The 23,531-nt window shown below is 40.4% G+C and overlaps 1 protein-coding gene across 4 annotated transcripts in view; it reads right to left on the reverse strand.

Annotated features, from left to right (window-relative positions):
- Positions 1 to 6,923: 6,923 nt before the first annotated feature.
- Positions 6,924 to 23,531, reverse strand: part of TUB (TUB bipartite transcription factor) — a 137,751-nt gene continuing 121,143 nt past the window's right edge. For 3 of the 4 annotated variants that reach the window (XM_085063190.1, XM_085063191.1, XM_085063192.1), the window contains 8 exons: positions 22,790 to 22,861; positions 21,753 to 21,874; positions 20,807 to 20,998; positions 20,130 to 20,242; positions 19,045 to 19,159; positions 13,999 to 14,097; positions 13,417 to 13,588; positions 6,924 to 12,515 (listed from right to left, as the gene is read on the reverse strand). In XM_085063190.1, the coding sequence (XP_084919316.1) occupies positions 12,382 to 12,515; positions 13,417 to 13,588; positions 13,999 to 14,097; positions 19,045 to 19,159; positions 20,130 to 20,242; positions 20,807 to 20,998; positions 21,753 to 21,874; positions 22,790 to 22,861 (1,019 nt within the window). In that variant the 3' untranslated portion in view covers positions 6,924 to 12,381. The remainder of the gene's footprint in view (positions 12,516 to 13,416; positions 13,589 to 13,998; positions 14,098 to 19,044; positions 19,160 to 20,129; positions 20,243 to 20,806; positions 20,999 to 21,752; positions 21,875 to 22,789; positions 22,862 to 23,531) is intronic. The other variant, XM_085063194.1, reaches the window with a different exon arrangement.

The raw sequence follows: 23,531 nt of genomic DNA on the forward strand, positions 1-23,531 counted from the left end.
AGAGTTGGAAAATTATCTATATTTCAGTGGTTCTACACTGACAGTGTATTTCAAAGCAAATGAATGTAACACCAGATCAGGCAGAATGAGCATCCCAAACATAGCTGGAAAGGTTTATCTGGTCAAAGGAGTTTTCTCACCTTTGGGGTGGCACAGATTCCTAGAGAGCAAATAAATGCCTCTCATTTTTCTCAGTGATCTTCCTGGGATGGCTTAGCTAGTGCTCAGAGACCACTTCTCCTCCCTGCTGGTAACTACCTGTGATCAAACACCTGCCCAAGAGCAAGATTACCCAAATCGTATTGTTCCTGACAGAGGAAATTGTAAAAATATCATTTAAATAGTATTTAAATGATACGGGGAACTCCTTATGTTAAATAACTCCATATTCAGTGGAAGTGATTTACTGAGGTGTTTCTGACCTTGGGTAGGGCAAGGCATCCTTGTTTCAAACAAATTAAGTTAAATATTTCTGCACAGTGTTCTGTATTCACAAACACTGGAGCCTCTGTGACATAGACCAGGTAAATTATGTGAAAATACAAAAATCAGTCGTTGCACATAGTGGTAAATAAATACATTTACTCCAGAGTACCAAAGAATTTCTTTAAAAATTTTAATTTTTAAAAGCACATTCTTGCAGGTTTATCTAAAATTCTCTAAAGGTCTTAATGAAAAGGAGATGCCTGACTCCTCAAAACAGGCCAAGACAGTTTTGTGTGCAAACAAGCCTGACATGTTACAGCAATGGTGAAAAAACATCTGGTTAAGTGTTAGTTCTCATGATTAGGTCTTTTTTTGTCATTTTTATATATTCCATTCTTTAAACCCCATATAATATAAAGAAAATATAGACCATAACATATTCAAAGTCTACTGTATAACATCAGTTTATTTAAGAAAGGCAAAGAGATGAATTAGGAAATGTTTACCGTGGGAATTAAAAAAAATTGAAATAAAAAAAATCTAATTAATCTGCTTTTTCATTTTCTAGGGGCAGAAACATTGATGTAGCACATTTTCTACTTTTTGAAGTTTAAGTAAACAAGTTAGAAACAAAGGTTATTTTTCTTCACAGGCAGATATAGTCTCAACATATTCTAAAATGGGTATTTCTACAGCTGCTCCCAAACACTGGACCTTTCAGACTCTCAAAAGTTGGATGAAGACAGGGTTGGAAAGTACAAAATCAGCTCAGTGTCTACAAGGAACTCTCAGAAATGAACCACCTCAGGAGTGTATAATTTCTGAGATACTTCTAAAGGTGCGACAAATTACAAAACATCCTCCACAGAGATTTTTTGTTTTGTTTCCCTGCTCTTCAGTGTAAGAAATTGTTCAAAAAGGAGAAACAAAAGCCCCAGTCTTGTGATCATGGGGTAGAGATTGACTCACTGCATGGATCAGTCCCACTGAAAAGTCAGCTCAAAGGGAAAGCAGATGGCGCTCTGTAATAGATACAGACACTTACATGAAAAGCATGAGAGAGAACAACTTTTTTTTAATTTTAACTTTTCAACAGGGAAAAAAATCATTTGTTCAAAATTATTTTAAAAGAGGTTTCAAATAACTGACTCTTTTAGAGATATTTTGCAATCGTTTACACCAAATCAAACTAATATCACGATTTATGCTATTACTGTTAACAGAGGGGAAAAAAAGATACCACAAAAGGAGGATTTTTAAGACTATATCCATATTTATGTGTGTGTGTGCACAAATACTTGCACAGCTAAACGTGGAAAATGTTGGGAAAGTCAGAAATTAAACCCACCCCACCCTCCATACTGAGAATCCTGCTGGGCATGGATGTATTGTCCCCTTTATGCTTTGCATACAGCTATCAGAGGACCTGATTTTCCTGTCACTGAGCACAGGATTTTAATTTGAAATAAACTTAGTTCCAATCACGAGGAAAGATGTTTACATTTTTAAGATACTAAAAATTAACAAAGCTCTAATATTTGTCTTTTTCATAAATGTTTTACAGTAAGCCATTGTAAGAGGTTTGTTTCTTACAGACCTTGTTTTAGGGAAACTCCCTGTGTGATTAGCTAGTTCTTGTGCAGGTTCAGTTATCCCTTCCTTTATCCCTTAAATCATGGGCAAGGTTTTGTTTCTGTGAATGCCCCGTGGAGTTGCACTAATGGCATCACTGAATATGGCAGCACATTTAGTGCAAAAGGTGAGCTTTTTTCACTAACAGATATTCCAGATCCCCCTTTGAGTGTCAACAAGTCTTCATGGAGTGTATCTAAGAGCAAACTTTGGCCTGCCTTTCAAATCCAGTTTTCTGAAGTGTTCATGCCAGCAATGGCCAATTTTTGCAGTCCAGCTAAGCCCACTTTTAAACACAGACAGACAGGAAGACATGAGGACTCTGGCAGGGACACACAAATGTGGCATTATGGAGACACAACAGAAGTCAGAAAGAAACATTGGTTACACCAGCAGGTCTGAAATGGGAATGAATGGTTGAAAATGACATCATGAGGAAATCTGCACATAAACCAGACAAAAGGCATTGGCAGAGTTCTTAGCAATATAACAACATAAGCAGTGACCATCAGTCTATCACTGACCACTGAAATCCATGACTCCCTATAAGCACTGCCAAGCAGTTTGCCCATCCTCTGGCAGGAAATCACCCTGCTGCTATTCCCAGCACATCCTACTGCCCAGCCTGGCACGCTGGACTTCCTCCACACCTGCAAGTGGAGCTTGTTTGCACTTTGGTTTGCTTCTCTGCAACTGCACTCCTTGCATTCTGTGCTGCCTTTTGCTGGGCTTAGGGCTCAAAATAGTGCAAATGTAACAAAAAGGTGTTATCTTCTTGCATGCAATGCAAACAAAGTTCGAATAACTTAGAGAGCCACAGGTCCCAGTTTTTGCCTTCAGGAGGAGCTCTTTCTTCAGGACTGGGAGAGCTGCAATTTAATGGCTTCGGTTCAGCACTTCCTCTGCTAAGCTTCCACGCACGTCTCTGCAGCCGTGTCCTCTGACTGGTGAGACACACAGGGTAGGGGACACACACGGGGACAAACATGCACTGTGACACAGCAGGGTGACAGTGAGCGGGTGGGAGCTGCATTGCTCCGTGACAAACCCGCTGTGTGTGCTTTTCTGACATGCTGGCTGCTTGCATGAATGCTAAGAGAGGCTCTCATCCTCCAGATCCAGGCAGATAGAAATGAAGAAGAAAAAGAGAAAGGAAGATTATTTTCTGAGAAACAAGCATAGCCTCTGATGGGCACTGTAAAATAAACCTAGCTATACTGGCATCATTTACATCACACTCCTAGAGTCAAACTTTGCTATACTAATAAAGCATCCTGGCATCCACAAAACCCCAAGAAGAAAGCACACTATTGTCAGGAAGCTTAAATTCATCATACAGGTGGCAATAAATCAGAGTGCTGAAAACTACTGCAGGAGGAAAACAGGACTTGGGAAACGTGGCCTCCACCCTGCAGCTGCTGAGCTTTGAGATACAATTCAGGAAGCCAAGAAAAGTGGGACTGTAAATCCTAAGTGCCACCCTGAGAGTGCAGAGGGGTGAACCCCTTTACATATGTTCACCAGGGCTTGTTCAAAACCCACTCAGCACTTTAAAACTCCCCCAACGACCTTGAACTGCCCAACTTGATGAATACCCAGATGGAGGATTATGCAACCAGAATTGAAGGCCATCCTACTTCAAAATGAGAACATATACACAGGGATTTAACACACTTTTAATTCACAGATATTGACTTAATAGAGCTTTCACTGACTTAGTGTTCTGGAGTGTCCCCATATGGAAAAACCTGTACATGTTTGAAAGAAGAGAAAGTTATAGATGAGGTGGAAAAAAAAATGAGGGAATTTAAAGCAAAATAAGGAATTGCAGTAACACAGATAGCCAAGAAGCTGAAAAGCATCTACCACCTGCAAGAAAGTATTTGAAATGATACCAAATAGGAATTCAACCTCATGGACTTGTGCAGTGTAGTCCAAAAGACAGAATAACCAGTTTTGAAAACAGGGGTTTGGGGTTTTTTGGAAAGAAAAGAAAACCAACAAAAAACCTTGTCATATTGTCACTGAACTCAGTAACTCTTCAGAATTCATTAGTTAAAGAACTATATCCCACAATCAGCTTTTTGAGATGACATTGTTACACATCTTGTAAGAGAGCACACCACTGCTGCAGCCCTATTTTAAATCAGAAGTTAGAATTAACAGCACACAGAATTTCTATCTTTTCAGCCTACATTATAAAACACTGACTCCCCAGCTAAATACAGTTAGGAATGAAATTGAGCCCCATTGGCTTTTTTACTTAGGAAAACTCAGTGGGCTTGATTTAAATATTTTGCTGAGCAACTTTTCAGTTCCTGACACTTGCTCAGCGTTCTTGTGTTTGTTTGGGGTCACTCTCATAAATTGAAGTGAAACAGTTTACTCTTCAGGATGAAATTCAAGACAGAGACCCTCTGTCTACTAGTGCTCTCCCATGGCAATAGCTGGAGCAAAAAGGAACAACAACATTCCTGGTTGGCAAAGAAAGCCTTCTGCCAATCCAAAAACATAGCACTGTCAGTGATTTTGTGTGGAAATCCCGTTTTTTCTTGGATTAAAAGTTTATATTTTTAGTATCAAATACCAACTCTCCATGTGTAAGGCAGCAGGAGATGAGGCAGAGCCTTTACTAGAAAACACTGCTCTATTTGTGTTTAGCACTGAAGTGCTGCCCCTTAGAAAGAAATGCAGTGGTGCACAAACCAGCAGCATCATAAGGATGTTTTCCCAGCAGGAGTATCAAGCACTGCTCATACGACAAGTGAGGAAATTGCTGGAAAAAGCAGCTGCCTCTCAACTATGCCAACTTGACACACCTAGAACTACTTCAAAGACTATTCTATTTGAGCTTAAACCATGTCTTTGAAAACATTTTTAAAATAGCTAAAAAATGCTGCAATGTTTAAAGACACATCAGGATCAATACAGTTCTACTTCTAGGCAGTAAGGACAGGAGATTCTCCCTAGGGAAGAGAACAGGATGACAATAATTGGGTTATCTTCTTCTGGCCCAGACTGAAAACCTCCTGTTATGAAGTGCCAGGGCTCACAAACTTGTTTGAACACTGAACTTCATAGCATGTCCAAGGCTGGACTTAAAGATCCTGGAAGTCTTTTCCAACCTCACTGTTTCCATGAGCAGTGCCCAAAGCCCACCCAGCACACTCTGGTCTTGTGTACTGATAAGATTTTCTGCACTGGCAAAAATAAGCAATCTCATTATGTAATTTTCCAACACATCAAGACTCAATGTTAAGATTACACTCACCTAGATAGTAGGCATAGACTTAAAAAAAAAAATAAATTTGAAGTTCAAAGGGAGTGAAAATATTCCTGCTGTTATTTGGTAAGTCAACATAGGAAAGGTACATGGTTTCTTATGTGATGCACAAGAGTGCCTAAGAGAAGTTTACGTCCTAAATGCGAGCTAAAACTTCAAATCAAGCTCAAGGAAAGAAAATTTTGAACAAATAATCTCCTTGCAATTTCATCCAAGCTGCAAGCATTAAAATCGGATAGATTTTAATGTGAAAATTTATAAAAATGTTTATAAATTACATTATATTACTTTGAGAGGGTTCACGTCATAAATTACTGACACTTCTGATGGCATTGTACCAACTGGGACAGCCTCAGTAAGAAGCCAGAGATACAGGGTGAAATGTGAGAACCTCTGTAAACAATCCAAACTGAGTATAAAGGTAGTCATAAATCACGAGGCTCGTTGTTATTAAATAAGATGTGCATGACAGAGTCAAAGTGGGCAGTAACAACACTTTTGAAAAACTGAGTCACATCCAAGAAAAAAAAAACCCAACCAAACAAAAAACCAAAAAGGCAATTTGCAGCACAATTGCCAAGTGTCTCAGTTTGCTACATAGAAGCATAAATAGGTGGTTGCATTAACTGAACCTCTGCAACGTGTTCAGGAATCGTGGTTTTAAAACAACTGCTGCTGGAATGTAAAACACAGCAACAACACATCACTGTGAGAAGGAAAAGTGCATCAGATGGTTTGTCCTTACTCGTTTTTCTGCACTTTTAGTAACAAAAAATAACACAAGGTAAAAAAAATTGAATCCTCACTGAAATCATTGACAAGATTTCCATAGAATTCAACACCATCCAGATCTGGCCCTCAGAATTTGGTTAGTTACGTGGTTTCTACACAGGTGGCAGAAAACTTCCTATTTTGGATCCTTCAGGGAGCATTAAATTGGGTTCTGTCATCCACCAGCCTCAAAGCACTCCTGGCAATCCTCTCAGCAGAACAGAGACACAGCCAGGCCAAACTCTGGGAGTTCCAGTCAACTCCTTGGAGCAGAGGCACAAAGAGGTTCCAAGATTTGCACAGTCAGTCAGTCAATTGGGATTAAAGCCCAGGTGACCTGATCCCCAGGCCTGTGTTCTATCAGCCTGGAAGACTATGCTGATTTTAACACAGATTTTGACACTTCAGGACTTTTTTTTTGCCTGTACCCAAGCACAGAATAGATCATGAGTATTCAAGGTACTTGCTAGGTTCTGACTCTCAAGTAGGACTTTGTTACAATTCATGTGCTTTAACAAGCTTTTGTCAGAGTGATTTTCAAACTGCTGCTGCAGACTTAAATAAAACCATGATAAGCTTCCCATGTTATTGTATAATCCAATTATCATGTGAATAGGAAAGGTTTTTTCTCAAAAAATGTAAGCATAATTCTTCTGAACAGTCTCCTCTTCCTAGAGCCATTTGGCAAACCAGAGTACTGGTTCCATTAAAGAGTTTCAAGAAAGTCAGTTAATTCAAGTCTTCTCAATGAAGGTATAGATAAACAGACCCTCACTGAAAAAGGGGAATCAAAAATGGATAGGCAATTAAATAAAATACAACATACAAAACAAGTTTTTAATGCATTTTCATCCAATATACAGGCATTTGTGAGTATCAGCTACTGAGCTATAGTTCATAGCAAAACACCAAAGCATTGAGATAGTTGTGCAAATTCTTTTCTTAGTTCCTTGGCAAGCAACAAAAAGAACTGAAGAAAATCTACATAATTAATTTCAAACACTTACAGAGCAGAACCCTGGAAGGTACGTTTTGTACACGAGGAGCAACAGGAACCTGATTTCATTAAGTAGCACATACAAGAGAAGCCTGCACCTACAGTTAGATTAGCTCTACTGCAAGATTTATACCTGTAAAACTACTTTATTCTAGTAATCAAAATGAGGCCTTTTGAGAAATCTGAGTCATCAGCCCATAATTCTAATAAAGATGACTGCTGTGCTGTCCTTAATTGCCAAGCAAAGGTATTTGATTGGGGAGCACAGGCTTCTGCAAAACCAGGAAAAATCTCACAAATTATGTTTTGGGAGAGCAGTGGGATAGTATGGGGCAAGTACTTAGAATGCCGCAGGATGAAACCCAAAATCTTCCCTCTGACACCTGCAATACATTAGGAGAAACCTCCTCTGCCCAGAACACCAGGCAACCCTTGTCCTGTCCTAGCAAAAAAAAAAAAAAAAAACCAAAAAAACCCAAAGACAAAATAATCTGATAGTGGTATAGACTCATCATTCCCTCAGGGCAAAACCTCTTGTTTCCCCATTCTTGTTTTATCCTTATGTGAAATCACAAACTAACTAATAACAAAACTTGTAAAAAGCTAAGATACAAGAACTGGGAATGATTTACCATAGTAAGGACCGGATTGATTTTCTTATTTTTTAATGGGCATCACCCGGGTAGAGGTAAGGTTTTTATAGCAGAAAAGTAGAGACCTCACTGGTGTCTCTGCTTGCTAAAAGCCCCTCCTTTGTTCATCACAAGGGAGCAAAACCTCAGAAAGTTTGAATTGATGGCATTGGTTCACCATGACTGATAAAACTCTGTGGTATCATTTGACTCCACAACATTTTTCAATTGTGCAGCCACCATATTTTCTTACAGAGCCCTTTTTACTCCAACTCCTTCAGTTCTAGGACCTCATGAGGACAGCCAGCTGGGAACTCCAGCACTATTGTAAGGCAACTTGGATAGCAAGAGATTTGCCCAGTAATTAATACAAAACCATTCTCACTGATTTCTTAACAGCAGAATTTGTAACAAGATTACGAATTTTATTTGTAATCTTTTATTACAACGTGATACAACATAATTCTTTGTATTTTATTACCACAACATTACTATTTTATGTGCCATGTATTATCCTACAAAAGGAGCAGAGTGATGCCTAGCTTCTAAAAAATAAACTATTTTAGGCCACCAACATACTTCAGTTCACAAAATCACTTTCAACCTTTTGAAAAAAAAAAGGAAAAATAAGGCAACACTACAAAGGGAATCTAACAGCCTGCCTCCAGGCTTGTGGACAGCTCTGCTCATTGATTTGCAACCAATGGTTTGGAAATCGAATGTTTACTGAGAAAAATTCTGATTATATTTTAGGCAAGCTTTTTTATCTGCTACCTTTTAATGTGTTAATTTACTCCACTGAAAAGCCAAAGGGCCAAATTCACCCCTCTGATAAGGCTTCTATTGTAGGAGCATCACTGAATGTGCACCAAAGGCATTATTCATCTGTGGAGAGATCACTGAGCAATATTGTCAAACACTTCTGAGTTGCACATCCTTGAAGAGCAGATAAAGGAATTGTGAAGAGAATGAGAAGGAACAGAACATCAGAGATGAAGAAAATTAGATAAAAGGCCAGGAAGAAACTGTTTGATGTAAACAGAGTGACAAGTTAGATTAAGAACTCTCATTAAAGCATGCAGTATTTGCCCATGAGCAATTCAGGCAAGGAATTTGTTTACAACTCTGCCAAAATCAACAGCAGATGCAAAAAATCATCAATATTGGGATTGTAAATAATATTAAATCTACTGTATCCAAACACTCACTCAGGCTGCGTGAAGGAAATACACAGCTCGGGGCCATTCTATTCTTTGTCAGACTGAGTAAACAAGGTTATGCCCTGTTGCACATTGAATGCAGGCCCAGCAGAAGTTACTAACAGGACTGTACCACTAATTACTCCTCAGTTACTTTAGTGTGGACATGTCTCTGAAAATAATTACTGGTGCCAAGATTTTATTGCTGGTGTGGAAGAAAATGTAACTTTGCGAGGAAAATTTAATTTCAAGTATGCCTCTATGCCAAGACAGAACCTGGTTTGATTTTACCTGGTTAGCAGAACAAAATTTAGAGATGTGCTGGAAAACTTTTATGTCTCCTTGCATGTGACCTTCACTAGAAAATATGCAGCAAAAACTATCCATCAGAAATTATACAGATTTGAAATTAAAAGTAACTGCTTCCAGAGCAGGTGGTGAAGGCCAAGTGAATCAAAGGCAGTACCTTGCTCAACAATAACGAAGAATTAGGGTTTTGGCAAAGGCCATTAGGAGCAAACCCTGTTCTAACTGAACCAGATTTAATGAGAGTTCCCCATTCCTTAATCCCTCAGACCCAGGTTAACATCCCCCTCTAGTGACCTCAATTTATTGTGGGGAGTTTTTCCCTCAGCAGCTCGTTGGCTGATGGCCCTGTACGATTCTGTTCAGATGATGGGAATTTGAGTCACCACTTTCCTCCTGGCATGGTTACAGGTTAAAAAAAAATACCTGGCTGGGAAGAACATGCAGTGAGAGTGAAGTTACACAATGTGCTGGCAGCAAAACTGTCCCCAGAAGCTGACCTCGCTGCTTTTCCCCAGCCCCTCATTCTCACCCTTGTGCAGGAGTTCACTGCACATGAGTTTCTTTGCATGCCAATTCCCTGGGGGGTCATGATGTGAGTCAGCCCATTGTTCTGATCTGGGTTAAAAATAACCCTTCCTAAACCAACTCCCCGGCTAAAGCCAGCAGATTGTGTATTTGCACCACAAGACACGCAGTTCCTTTGACACAGAGTTGTGCACAGAGAGAGAGGCAGAAAACTGTGTCAGGTACCACTTTCTCAGGCTCTAAAGTAAGCGTGTGACTGGCAAGGCACAGAATTCAAGCCATGCAGATTCAACCATTCCCATGCTGCAGAGTTCTTGAAATCTGCATCACACCTAAATACCAGCAGTGGGAATTCCTGACTGGTTTGGCAGTAGTCCAAACAAAATTTTCTGGTGGTCACCAGAGCTAGTTTTTAAAGGCTGACATGAGGTATGCAGAGGCCTGAGGGCCTTCTCTGTTAAATCCAAAGTGAGATGACAGATGGGATGTGAAATTGTGGGAAACCACCAGCTACAGAGAAAGATAAAGCACCCATGTGCAAAGCCAAAGGATCACCTTGCAGCTCATGACTCAGCACTTAGATCGTTCATTGAGGGAATTGATGCTCAGTTCTCTCAAACAAAAGGTGTTTAAAGAGACCATGTTATACCACGGCATGGAAACGCTTCTTGCAAAAAGATGTGAGGAAAAAAAAAAAGGACAGAGCTTCCTGTTAATTGAAGGTAATATTTGGCAAGCTGAGTCTATCAACAAAACACTGTTTAAAGCCAGCAGACTTTTTTTCCCCATAGATTGTTTAAAAGATTAGAAAAAATGCTGGCAATTATGTATTTTCATCTCTTATCTGAAATTTCTTTGTCTATATACTGGGAAGGAGACCTGAAGGCAGAGGTGAAGAGAGCGTATTTCTTTTGTTAGTTGAAATTACACAGTCCAAATGGCACAACCTTAAGGAGAGCTTTAAGGAGAGCTGTAGGCCTGTCCCCTACAGTCAAAAAGGGCCTGTCAATTATGGGACAATCAGATTTGATCTCATTTTTGCATTGCATAATCTGTGGTTGTGCAGTGCAAGCGTTTATAGGGAATAAAAAGGAGAGCTTGAATACACACAGTATAAAAACACAGCTACTACTCCCCTTCAGTCACATTTCAATACCCTCCTGGTGAACATATAAACTCCATTACTCTGTGTGCCATTTTGGACAACAATGCACAGAACAATGGCAAGACCATTGTTTTTAAAGATGTTTTACAATGTGCTTTTGAGTTGCAGCTCCTGGCTTTTGAGATGTTCGGGAGAGAAGATAGTAACGGCTTGTTCTTTGCTTGTGTTTTGAAATGGTACTTGTTTACATATTCCAGATAAATCAGAAAAAAGGAAACACAAAATCTGCACTATTTTAAGCTATTCTGTGTCCTGCCAGTGTCTCATCTGTATGCAGCATACACTAGATTTGCCTAGAAGGATTTAGCTCAGTAGCTGGCACGTTTACATCAGAGAACAACATACACAGTTTCAATCGATTTCAAGCATCCTTACAATGGGAAATAAATATGAAAAGTGGTTGTTGCTCAAAGTTCAAAAAATGCAGTCGACAAATTGTAAAAGCTCAAAAGGCCAGACAAATTTAATAAAATATTTCCATTTACCTTCTTCAGCTTTACACAGCCTGTTCAAAATAATAAGATTCTCTGCAGAGCGCCTTTATCCAACTGTTTATATCACTTCATACAAAATATGTGTTTGAATTACCACAGCAATACAAGGATATAAATTCCCAGCCCACAAAATGCCAAATTCAACATAAGTTATGCTTTCTTGGCATCTAGATGTTTTCCTTTTCCTTTTCTGTACTGCAAATACATTTTCATTTGAAACAAATTAAAAAGCATGTAGATGTTAAAACATAATGACAGCTTAGAATTCCAAGTGACTTGTGCAACATTATTTTGTGCTTTCTACTTCTCCACTTCCTCCTACTGCAATTAAAATTCATCATGCCCTACTACATGTACAATAGCAATGCATCAAGTTCAGTCCAGTAGAGGTTTTCAACCTTCAGACTCGGCTTTATACTACATGAGATCTTTGCACAATAAAAAAAAAAAAAAAGTGCATCTCTTTTCCTCATCTTTCTCTTACGCTGGATGATGTGAAGCTCTGATTAGTTGATGCAGGAATGCAACCTTGAGGTACGATTGCAGCCTCGGAATGATTCTTAAATGTAAAAAGAAACTTTTGGAGCGCTCACGCCCTTTCTGGGTTTTAAAAAAAGACACCACTGTCATGGTGCTCCTGGAGCCACGGTACAGTACATCATGGCACACATCCATAACACAGCCAGGGACGTGAGAGACAACTCCTGTTTACAAAAACTTGATGTCACTTCCAGAAAAATATGACAGGAAAAAAAAAAGGAAAAGTATAATTTCCTGAATGTCCTGAATTTTTAGAAGATTCCTTTTACTTTCTCTTCAGCAACAGAGTGGTCCTCCACAACTGCATTTTTCCCTGACCTTTTTTGTATGGACCATAAGCGACACCAGCAGGAATTGGGAATCATATGGCAAACTGCTTCCTTCGAGAGGATGCTCACCCACGCCCCTTTACTCACAAGCCAGCTTGCTGTCAAAACTGGAAAGGGCAATGGCAAAGGCTTGTAGTGCACACATTGGGTAGTTGTAGTCCATGGTGAACACGTCCTCAGCCACACGGCCAAACTGCATCACTATATAGTCAGCTGCAAGAAAGGGCAGAGAGGCAGCACAGCATTAATTCTGTTTGCAGCTCTCACTAAATAAATGTGCATCCAACACCAGCCTCTGTCCCAGATCAACGAAACACCAACCAAACATGCTCACTCATCAAACTTCACAGCACTTATTCATGCAAGTGGGTGTGCTGATGGCAGAGGGAGACGCAAGGATAGCTTGAGTGATAAAGGGTTGCAAGACTTGTTACTGTCAAAAAAATGACACATATAAGAAGCACTTTTTTGCAAGCACAGAGAGAAGATGGCTTCTATATAGAGTGTTGAAACCTCTTATACAGATCTAGTACTAAGTTTCACATGCATCAAGAACAAATTAATTCTATTCTCACGTAACTTCAGGCAAGTGGACAAGCAAGGATAACGGGGGAAGAAAAGGCATGATTGTGATCTAGAGCTAATCATACCTCTCCTGTCATGGCATATTCAGAAAGTTTTCCCCAGTCTTTCTTCCCTTTTGCACTCTTTGTCAGCAAGAGCAAATCTGAGCCTCATTCACAGCTGGAAATGTTTAATTGCAGAGGCAGGGGGAACTGTTTCACCTTGTAAAATGCACCAAATGCAAACCACCCATGTTCCAAACTGAGTGTTGCTCTTGGAAATGGGCACAGCCATGTTCACTAGCTCCCACCATATCCCTGCAGACTGCATGGCACTGGGTGAAATGAGCATCAAGTGGGGCAGTGTCACAAACACGAGCATTGGAACACCCAGCCTGCATCCATGCCACGACCACAAGGCAGAGCAGCACTCAGCTGGACCCACAGAACTCAACTAAACCTGCTGAGGTGACAACTGCCAGGGCAGAATCCCTGCCAGGCTGCGCATGCAGTGCTGCTCCTACACCTCACACACAGAGAGCTCTACTTACGATCATTATCATGAATAATTTGGAAGTTCTTCACCGAGGCCTGTGTGACTCGACCATGGAAATTCAGAACATAGGACTGGGTGTCATCATTCCAGACTGGTGTTTTGTTGTGCAGCTCAATGACACTCTCTGTATTTTTGTTCTGCCACCTTGCAAGAAGTGTCTCATGCTCCTGCACACACCACAGATACACACTTCAGTTTAACATGCTCACATGACAAAAAATACATTAATAAGGAAGAAAAAATTCATCAGTCCTGGCCCAAAGACTAAAGTCTTATCCTCAACTCTCAAAACAGCTTCAATGAATGAAACTGGGAACTCTCAGGATCTAAATGCAAATGTGCATTTGAGTCCTTTCCACAGTTTGAGAAATGTTAGTTGTATCTTTTGTTATCAAAATACTTTATTATTTGTAGTGCTATTGTGAGTCATAGCAGTAGTCACACATCCCATTGTTCTGCAATTGTTCAGACACTATTTTAATAACCTCTAGACCTTCAGAAATGCTAATAAAAACCCCCAACTCTACCTGAAAAAGAATTCAGGTTGTTTTTAGTGTTGGCTGATGGTATGACTTACATTTCGTGGTCTGATGGAAACTCTTTCATGATCCATATTCATTCCTGGTATGATCACACTCATTTTACGAGGTCCTTTAAACCCCAAGACATTTGTTTCCTAAAAATGTTTAGAAAAGATTTCATCATGTTCCTTATTTTTAAAGTTAATTTCTTCAACAGAGAGTCACAGTGGCAGCCCAGAGAACTTATTTGTTATTCAACTCAAAAAACATCTTGAAACTCCCACCTTCACTGGCACTGCCAAACATTCTAGCTTTGTCTTAGAAGCTCTGACAACAGGAAAAATGGAAATAGAGAGGTTTCCAAAAACACTCCTAGCACTGGCTGCCAGCGACATTAATATATATTTTTAAATCCCTTTGTTAAAAAAGGATATGAATTAACCAGATTGCTTGGCTACTGCTAGAGCCCAAAATAAAGTAGTTGCAATTTAAAAATCATAAAATGCAGTCACACACTTTAATGTGAAACAAAATTAAATCTATGGGACCAGCTCCATTTATTCCAGAGCCAGCACAAAAGCAAACAAAATGCTAGTCAGGGCATCTGTTAGCAGTGCAGTGGTTTTCAAAGTCTTCAGAGATGTTATGCTTAGAGATGACCACGGTAAAAAAACAAACACATTAGCATGAGGGCAAATTTTCTAGTTATGAAAGCAGGGAAAGTAAGGAAATCACATGGGCAGGAAAATCAAATCCACAGAAAATACAAGTTCTTCCATTAAACATGATCTGATGCTTTCCTGACCAGCTTTTCACGAAAGCACTCCAGCACTGCACTGTCATCTCAAAACACAACCATTAAAATCTAAACCAGCTGAAAGCCTTATTTTTGTCTGACACATTTTTTCTCCCACAGAAGCAAGCAGGGCCAAATATTTCAGTAAGTTATCATCTGCTTTTGGACCAGGAAAAGTAAAGAGCAGTGTTTTCCAATCTGCTCAGTAAAACCTGATTTTAACATTAACCCAGTCAATGAAACAGTGACACCTCAGAGTCCATCTCCTCACTTTTTGTGATAGTTTTTCTCAGCCACATGTATTTTTTTCCCATCTGCCATTCAGAAGTTAGGGCTTTGGAGATACACTAAGGAATCTCAGGAAGAACATTCCCATTGTTCCCAGCAATATACTACAAGATGGCAAGAACCAGACACCCCTGGGCTCCAGCTGCTGTGGCTTTACCGCTGGGACATTTAGAAGTGGCATATCCAGATGTCTCTGATTTTATATTTTTAATTAAAGTGTCCTGATTTTATAGAACCCTAAGCTTACTAAAACATCTCTACTTTTGCAAGCAAAAATCCATGCACCTCAACTGACTGGAAACATCTGAAAATACCCACCTAAAATACCCACAGCTTTGTCATCATTGGACCTTTGAAATAACTTTACCTGTTCCAGCAAACCATCTGGAGATTTTCCACAACTCATTAAAGATTTGCATGCATGCAAGTAAAATGCTACTGGATTATTTTACTGCATGCTCCTGAAGCAATCCAGGCATATTTATATATCTTCCTAACTCTGCACGTTAATGGGAAGATTCTGCCTCTTTTCTGAATGTTTTATGTCCCATCCTTTGGCAGACTAAGACATGTTATCAGTTCAGTTGGTTCTGCATCATGGCAAGATGAAAACTGATATGACTGCCAGCAGATTTTATAAGTAGGAGAGACTCAGCACAGCAGAGGACAAGTTCTAAGAAAAGATTCATGCTTATGCTTATTTTCCACTAACTACTGACAATTTTGGGCTTCTCTGCTATGCCTTACAAGCTTTTCTTCTCCTCAAGCTGCAGTTATGCTGTACATAATTAATTTAGATGCTGACTGGTTGATGACATTGTTGAATGTAAAATTAAATAATAGTGCTGAATCACTTTCCTCCCAACAAGCAGAGGCAAAACCAGCACTATATTCTCTGGGTTTACTCAGAAACACTGAAATTGGTACTTCTGGCACATGATAAGAGAATAGTTACTAGTTGCACATCACCACCACTACCAATTATCACATGCTGTGCTGGCAAATGCTACCCTTTTGCTAAACTCACAGTGCCAAACTGGAATTACATAAACATGGAATATGAGAGGAAAATTATTAAAATTACCTTACCTCTTGCCTCACTCCCTGCTTCTCTTTTATTTCCCTCCTCCACTATTTTGTGTGTGGAAATTCAAGGCTACAAATGACATTATTAGGGGAACATAAACCAAATTCTGATTACTCACCATTTTAATGCCACTAACAGTTATGGTTTACTCAGGAACACAAGTGTTGTTCCCTGGCAGAGCCCTGTTGGTTCTATCAGGATACCAATGATTTACCAGGACTTAGCTCAGTACTGCTCAGAAGCTCCACTCTCTGCCTTAGCCCATCCAGTCAGCCTCACAATAAACTGGGCTGCAAGAACACAGAGCCTCTCCCCAGGGCTGCTTTTAAAATCTTACACACTTTCAAACAATTATGTAAGCATGTTGCTTTAGTGGCAATAGCTGTCATGATAACGGCAGCAAGGTGAATATCCCAGCAGCTCCCAGGAGATTCATGATTTTATTACTCCAGTTTTCTTGCAGCCACTTCCCTTCCTGAGCTTGTTTCCCACAGCTGTGCCTTGTCCTTCATATCTTTTGTAGAAATTTTGGGAAGGCCCAAATCACAGAACCCACAACACTGGAGAAGCACAATGCAAGTGACTGAGACCTGAGTAGGAATATGGAGCCTTGTTACTTTACTAAAACCTGAGTCACACCTCAGAGTCTCAGCTGAGCTGCCTGCCTGGAATCTGACACAAACTGAACTGTGAGATGTATGGATACAAAGGAATAAAGCACAGAAAATCCTGGTACCAGTGGTACAGTTACACCTCACTGCTCCTGATAAATTTTGCCAACGATTCTACAATCAGCCATTAGGTGCTGCTGCAGGTTCATTAATATGCTGGGCTGCCAACAATGGGGGAGAAAAAGTGGTCAACAGCACCTGAGAAAACTCTGTTCCTGTTGCTTGAAACACACCTGAAGCTAAGCTCCACAACTAGAGTCCTCGACACATTTATCTCACAGCCAGCCACAGATGCATCACCAGTTTCTGCCCATACAAATTAGACCTGCTGAGATGATTAAGCAGGTCATGCTCAGTAAGTTGGGTACAGCTTGATCTCCACATGCATACTTGCTCAGATGAGCAGAGGGACAGTGAGAGGTATAGTGGTGCTTTCAAAGTATTGGTTTTTATAGCTTTTGCTGCAGGGGAAATCTCAAGGTAGGAATTAAAAGACTGCCTTAGGACAAGGGTGTTTTGGTACTGCTCTTTCTAGCACTCTCTGCTCTGGTTCTGCTGCAGCCAGGAACAATAATCTCACTTCAGCAAACCTGGCTAGTTTGAAATGAAATACAATTCCAATTTCCTTTTGTCCTCTGGCCACAGAACCTGCAAGCCTGCTGCCTTTCTCCATTAGTACCAAAATATCAATGGAACAAGTAATTTTCTTATACAAATGTACCAATTTCAAACTGCTCATTACAAACAGACATATAAAAGCAGCTTATCTCAGCCCCATTCTCCAAACAGTGGCCATGGCTTGGTTCTTTCTAACACTCACACTTCTAATTACCTCTGCTGACCACAACAGCTTTTTATTTGGTATTGTTCATCATCAAGCATCACTTGTTGATTTAAGCAATGCCTAAATTTCTCAATATGTAACTTTTTAAAAATTGAGTTTTGTTTTCTTTTTGCATTTCCAGATTGCACCAGATTAGTTGTCTGGCTCCAGGGAATGGCATCCTATATAAACCAGTAAAACTACCTTTATTAAACATGTAATTTCTGCTAGGTTTCTATTGTGACTTCAGTCAAACTTGCATCAAAACCTGGAGTATCATTTTAGACCCTGCTAGCTGGATTTTTGGAAATTCTCAGAATTCCAAATCCAGCAGGAAGGGAGGAATGTGTATCTGTTCATCTGTCTGTCTCCAGCTGCAAACCATGTGCCTGAGTAACAGCACAGGTGAAAACACACTTTATCCACAGGGAAACTGCATCCTAAGCAGCATGCTGGCAGCTAACGCTGCCCTCCTTCAGAACTCCCAGCACTTTGCATGGAAAGGATGGCTCTCTGCTTTCTTGTTCATGGAAATCTTCCAGATGCATTGCTCCCCACAGCCCAAAGCTGACCTTTCTGGGAATGCTTCATGGCCATACATGGGGTATGTGGTGGACCTCAACCTGACAGATTTCCAGGCATCCTTGATTAGAGCTGGGCAGGAACTTCTCAGAAAAGTCATTCTGGGATATTTTTATCAGAAGTTGCTGATTTGTGAAACCAGACCACTTTCTGTAGCAGTGTACATGCCAGTTTTCACTGGAAGGGTTTCTAGGGCCCAAATATTTCTGGACAGAAATCATACTCTTATCAAAAATGTTATTCATCTGGTAATCATAAAACAAGATCAACTGTGTTTCAAGTCTTGATTGTCTGCATTGCTCCTGACAAATGCTACTTAATCTCCTGTAAGAGCCCAGTTTCTCTCATTAATTCAAATTTTGGATTTTGCTTGGAGTTTGCTTGGTTTTTTTCCCGGTAAAAAGGAGTTTTAGAGTTTTTATCCCAGTCTCTCAGCTGCACACCTAGCTGTCCAGCTACCTGTGGTTTGATTCAGAGAGGCCTCCTCCAAAATGCCAATCAATCAATCATTTTTATAGCACAAATGCCATGTGCACAACTCTTCCCAGTTCAGGAGGCTCCCTCAGGTGGTGCCTGCAGGCTGTGATCTATCCCTTCCAGAGGGTTATGGAAGAGCTCCAACACCTTCTTCTCACCAAAGGTGACAACTGGGCAAGCCTGTTCAGTGCACAACAGAGAAGTTTTTCACCTCTCCTTTCCACTGAGTCTCTCAGTTTCTCTAGTGAAGATCAGCTGCCTGGTTACATCAAAGTCTGAATGCTGATTTACATAATCATAAGTGAGAAGGAAATTCAGTGTGCTGTTTCAGAAACAGAGCTGCCCTTCCTGCACGCTGTGCCTGTGAGCAGTACTTACGTAACAAATAGCAGCTAGCTCCTGACGCAGGGTGCTCGCCTCCAGGCTGGATGTTGTTTTCATTGGATTTACTCCATTGTCATAAACTGTAAACTTAGTTCCCATAAGATTTGATCTACCAAAAAAATGGAAAATCCAATCACCATTTGTCAGTAATGCTCCCTGAGACATCTATCCTTTACTGCACTGTGGCTGCAAAGGAAAGACAAACACTGAGTACAGAGAGATGTTATTTCTAATCCCAGCTACATGGCAACTCCTGGACTGAAGACCAAAATGACAAAATGTAAAGGTCCAGTACAGAAGTGTACACTAAAGGTCCCTTATTATGCTGGAGACTTCTGATAACATCTTGCAAACTAGGAAATTCAAGAAAGCAGTAAGGAAACATCTGGGTGGGGTTTTGTTATTTGTCTGCCTGGTTTTTAAAATACACTTACTCTCTACAAAACCATCTGCTTTCTTACCTGACTACTAAACTCTGTTGGAATATAGGGAGGGACTTTTATAAAGCCAGAACTGAGATCAATCTTTCCTATTTCAATGGAAAGGAGTGCAAAACACAACACAGGCACAGATGATCTGAACATACATCCAGAGGCTCCAGCGAGGTATCAACAGCAGACTGGCTGTACAATGTGGGGACAGACAGAAAAGGAACATGTGGTTCTGAAAGAATTCCACTACCTGTAAATAACTAATTTGGGTCTTAAGGAGCAGGCAAAACCAAAGGGATTTTCAGACTGTGTAACAGTGCATTCCAAAGTATTTGTATCAATAGAGGCCAGACACAATGTACTCATGCACTTCTGAAAATCCCATTAAGATAAGTTGTGCTGGTACACCCTTGAGAATCTGGTCTTTGAGCACTTAAGAGCTTCAGTCCTGCTGACTTTTAATAAAATGTGATCCTGTAAGTACTTGAGACATTTGGAAAACATGTCTTGGATTCTGGTGATTTTGGAGACCATGATCACATGATGTGGTCAAGCCTCTAATTAAGAAGACATAGTGGCTTACGGGCTTCTTAATATCAAATAAACTTTACATTCTATAGTGAAACTCTTAGACTTCTCACTGTTTACCTCAGTTTTCCAATAAAACTCTCTCCACCCCGAGACAGGTCAGTTGGGTCTATAGAGATGAGGTAATTAGAGGTTTTACTCTTCTTTCGTTTCCTTCCAGCCAACAGAAACACCTAAGCAATGCAAAAAAACAAATTCTGGGATGCTAAAGGTGTTAGCACACACCACGTCCAGCTTTGATACAAGGAAACTACCAGCAATTTTTCTGTCTTCAAGCATCACTAGCAAAGTAACAGAAGATCTCCTGGGATTTAGCAAAACCAGGGAAAAAAATCCGGTAAGGGAAAATGACTTCTCAACCACTCATTCCATTATTTATGGTTTAAATAATTAAATCTGATCTGTTTTGTTAAATGTTTCATTCTAAGCTGCTCTGGCTCTTCCAGCTGAATTGAAAGTAGAAGCTTTTCAGGCCACAGAATGCAGGGAGCCCCAACTGTTGACAGTCACATAAAGGTGCCCTGCATGGATTATTTAAGGCCAAAGATTAGACATATGAAGAAAGGCAGTAGAAGAAAGTGATACTGTTGTTTGGCTTTGAGAAGACTGTAGGGTAGATCTAGTCAAAGCAAAAACATACTTAAAATATAAGATCACATTTTCTTTGTAAGACTTCTTCAGATTTTTGTTTTCAATATTCAGATGCAACTGGTATGCCATTCAAGTTATTTTATGACCTTTTTACCATGCTCCCTTTCCAAGTGGAGGTAATAAGTAGGGTACATCCCTCGGTCCATTCCCTTCTTGTCTCTTGTGATCCTGCACTTGACAGTGACCCCCTGTGGAGCAGGTCTTACAGCAAACTCCTCCAGGTCATCAACATCTATAAGAGGCTCATTTGTGGAAGGACTGGGGGCTGAGGCCGCTTCCTAAAACAGTAAGCAAAATTCAGATTTCTCAACTTCAATTTACAAGGTTATAAGCACAAAGGGATGGCATTTGATGGAAGTTGCACTTTTTAAAAGTCAAACCAAGGGACATACTGTCTTGCTGATGCTGAGTGTACAGACAGAGTGCTGTACAGTGGTTACAGAGCAAACCCTGTCTCACACCTTCCCATCTCACCACACTCCTTTTGTCAGACAGGCCATACTCAATGACAGGGGTGGCCATTGATGAAAGGGAGAAATGGGATACAGAGCAACACTTTGAGCTCCAGAGAGATCTAACAAAGATGAGAAGTCAGTGCAGTATATAAAAGAGTGGGGCACCATCAACTGGTTTAGCAGGAGCTTGTGATTTAGAATATTTGAACAAGCCAAAGGTTTTTTGGTTTTTTTTTATGTTCAGATGGTAGCAGAGAGAACAGGGTGGGAAAATGCCCAGAAAAAAGTCAGTGGAAACAAAAGATCCTTCTGAGCACCTGCAAGAGGTAGAAAGGTAAATATTTACTGTTTACCTTTCTCTTCATTCAAGTTCAGACAATATTTGCCATTCTTTTCTCCAAGTCATTATTTCCATTGCTTGCTCTTGCGGAGCCTGAGAGCTATCACAGTAAATCACCTTGGAGATACTCTAGTGCATATTAAAAACAGAACAAGAAAGCCAGGCCTGTCCTGAGTGCACTCTGAAATCACACACTTCAGCAGCTTGCACACCCCTTCTTCAGAACTCTCCCCTTACCTTATTGGATTTCTTGCTCGTGGCAGAACCTGGCCGGGTGTTGCTGTTTAACTGTGAAGAACTGGAGCTGTCTTCATCCTCCTCATCTTCTTCCTCATCAAAATTCATGCTACTTGAAATGCCTGAGGAGAAAGCAGCACACTAATATGAAATACTAATACTAAAGCTGTCCATACTTGCTGTAAAACATCCCTTATCAGACTGCTGCACCCTTAGGCTCACAGGTGAGTGAGGGGGTGTGAGAGTGGTTCATTGTGTGAATGCATGGGTGAGACAGCACCTGTCCTGAGAAGCCAAAACAGTCAAGGAAAAGAGAAAGGAAACATCATGGTTTCCATTCCACAGAGAGGATCAAGTCACCCAGAGATACAGGAGCAAACATCCCGTTAGGAACTAAATTCAGATCATCTTCATGCAATCAAGTACTTCGAACATAACACAAAATCATAAATCTGAAATTGGAGCTGAGAGGACAACGTAGCACAGCCACTTGGAAAGCTTAACAATTAACATACAAGCCCTTTCACAGCACACTTTTAGCTGTTCCTGTGTGATCTGCTGAAGAGCTCATCTTAGACTGGGAAGAAACATTCACATCAAGGAAATGTTCTCATGCATCTTTATTTCATGTAAAGAATAGTATCAGCCCAGGCCAACAGAACTGCCCTACAGCACTTGGAAATTTGACTTTGCAGGAATTCAAAACCTCAGACATTTCAAAGGGAAACACAACTTTGAACATCAAATAGGTCTTAGCAGCAAAAAGCATCAATGGTGGGACATTTGCCAGGCCTAGTTTTTCAAAGAGCATCATGCAGATGAAGCCACCCCATATTCAAGTTCAAGCTCTATAAGTTTCACATACTAGAGGCTGTACCTTATCCTTTAAAAAAAATCAAAAAACATCACTTGGTCATTATGGGCAAGTCCAATGCAGAATTCCCATTATGGGTAGTCCAGTGTAGAAGAATAAATGAAATGCAGATTTCCAGAGCCAAGCAGCATGGGCATAATTAACTTCTTCCCCCTGTACTTACCAGGAACATGATCCAGGGCGACAAGACTGGATTGGGAGGTGGAAGAGGACCAGGATGTATTTGCATGGGGATCTGGGAAAGGAAAAAATCCAAGGGTTTGTTTCTGCAAACCCTTAATTGAGTGAACAAGTGTAACTTGGCAAGAGGACTCCACACAGGGGAAAAGGCTTATGGGCTGGGGCCATAATGCTGCTGCTTGGATTCGCAATTTCTGCACTGCACAGTCAAATTCACCTTCCACCTGCTTATACCTGCTGTGATCTTTTTTCAGTACTTTGAATAAAGTGAAAAAGCCCTGGATCACAGAGCTGAAGTCTCAAGAAGCATCATCCACAATGAGCAGGTGTGCCACAACCATTTCTGTGCATGATGCACTGCAGGGTTTGGGCCTACTTTTGAATTCTAACAAAATAAAAACCCTCAAACCTGATTGATAAGTGATATACACAGATCCTACACAATATTGAGTTGGTAACATTGAAAGAAGTATTCAGATTTGTGTCCAGATGGCATAAATTCTACCTCAGTCCCTGTGCCTACTATATCCTCATCACTGAAAGATGAAATCAGGCTCTCTCAACTGTTTTTCTGGGAGTCCTAGGGATGTGCATAAAGATTTTCTTGTAGTATAGTCTGTTGGAATATGAACTTGGTCTCCAACAAGCAGTCACTAAACCAAACTGAGGTACAGAAATATAAACAGAAGACACAGACTCAGTAGCAGTTTACTTCAGTCCAAATT

The sequence above is a fragment of the Lichenostomus cassidix genome, chromosome 5, assembly GCF_008360975.1.
Source record: "Lichenostomus cassidix isolate B80296 chromosome 5, HeHo_3.0, whole genome shotgun sequence".
Lineage (NCBI taxonomy): Eukaryota > Metazoa > Chordata > Aves > Passeriformes > Meliphagidae > Lichenostomus > Lichenostomus cassidix.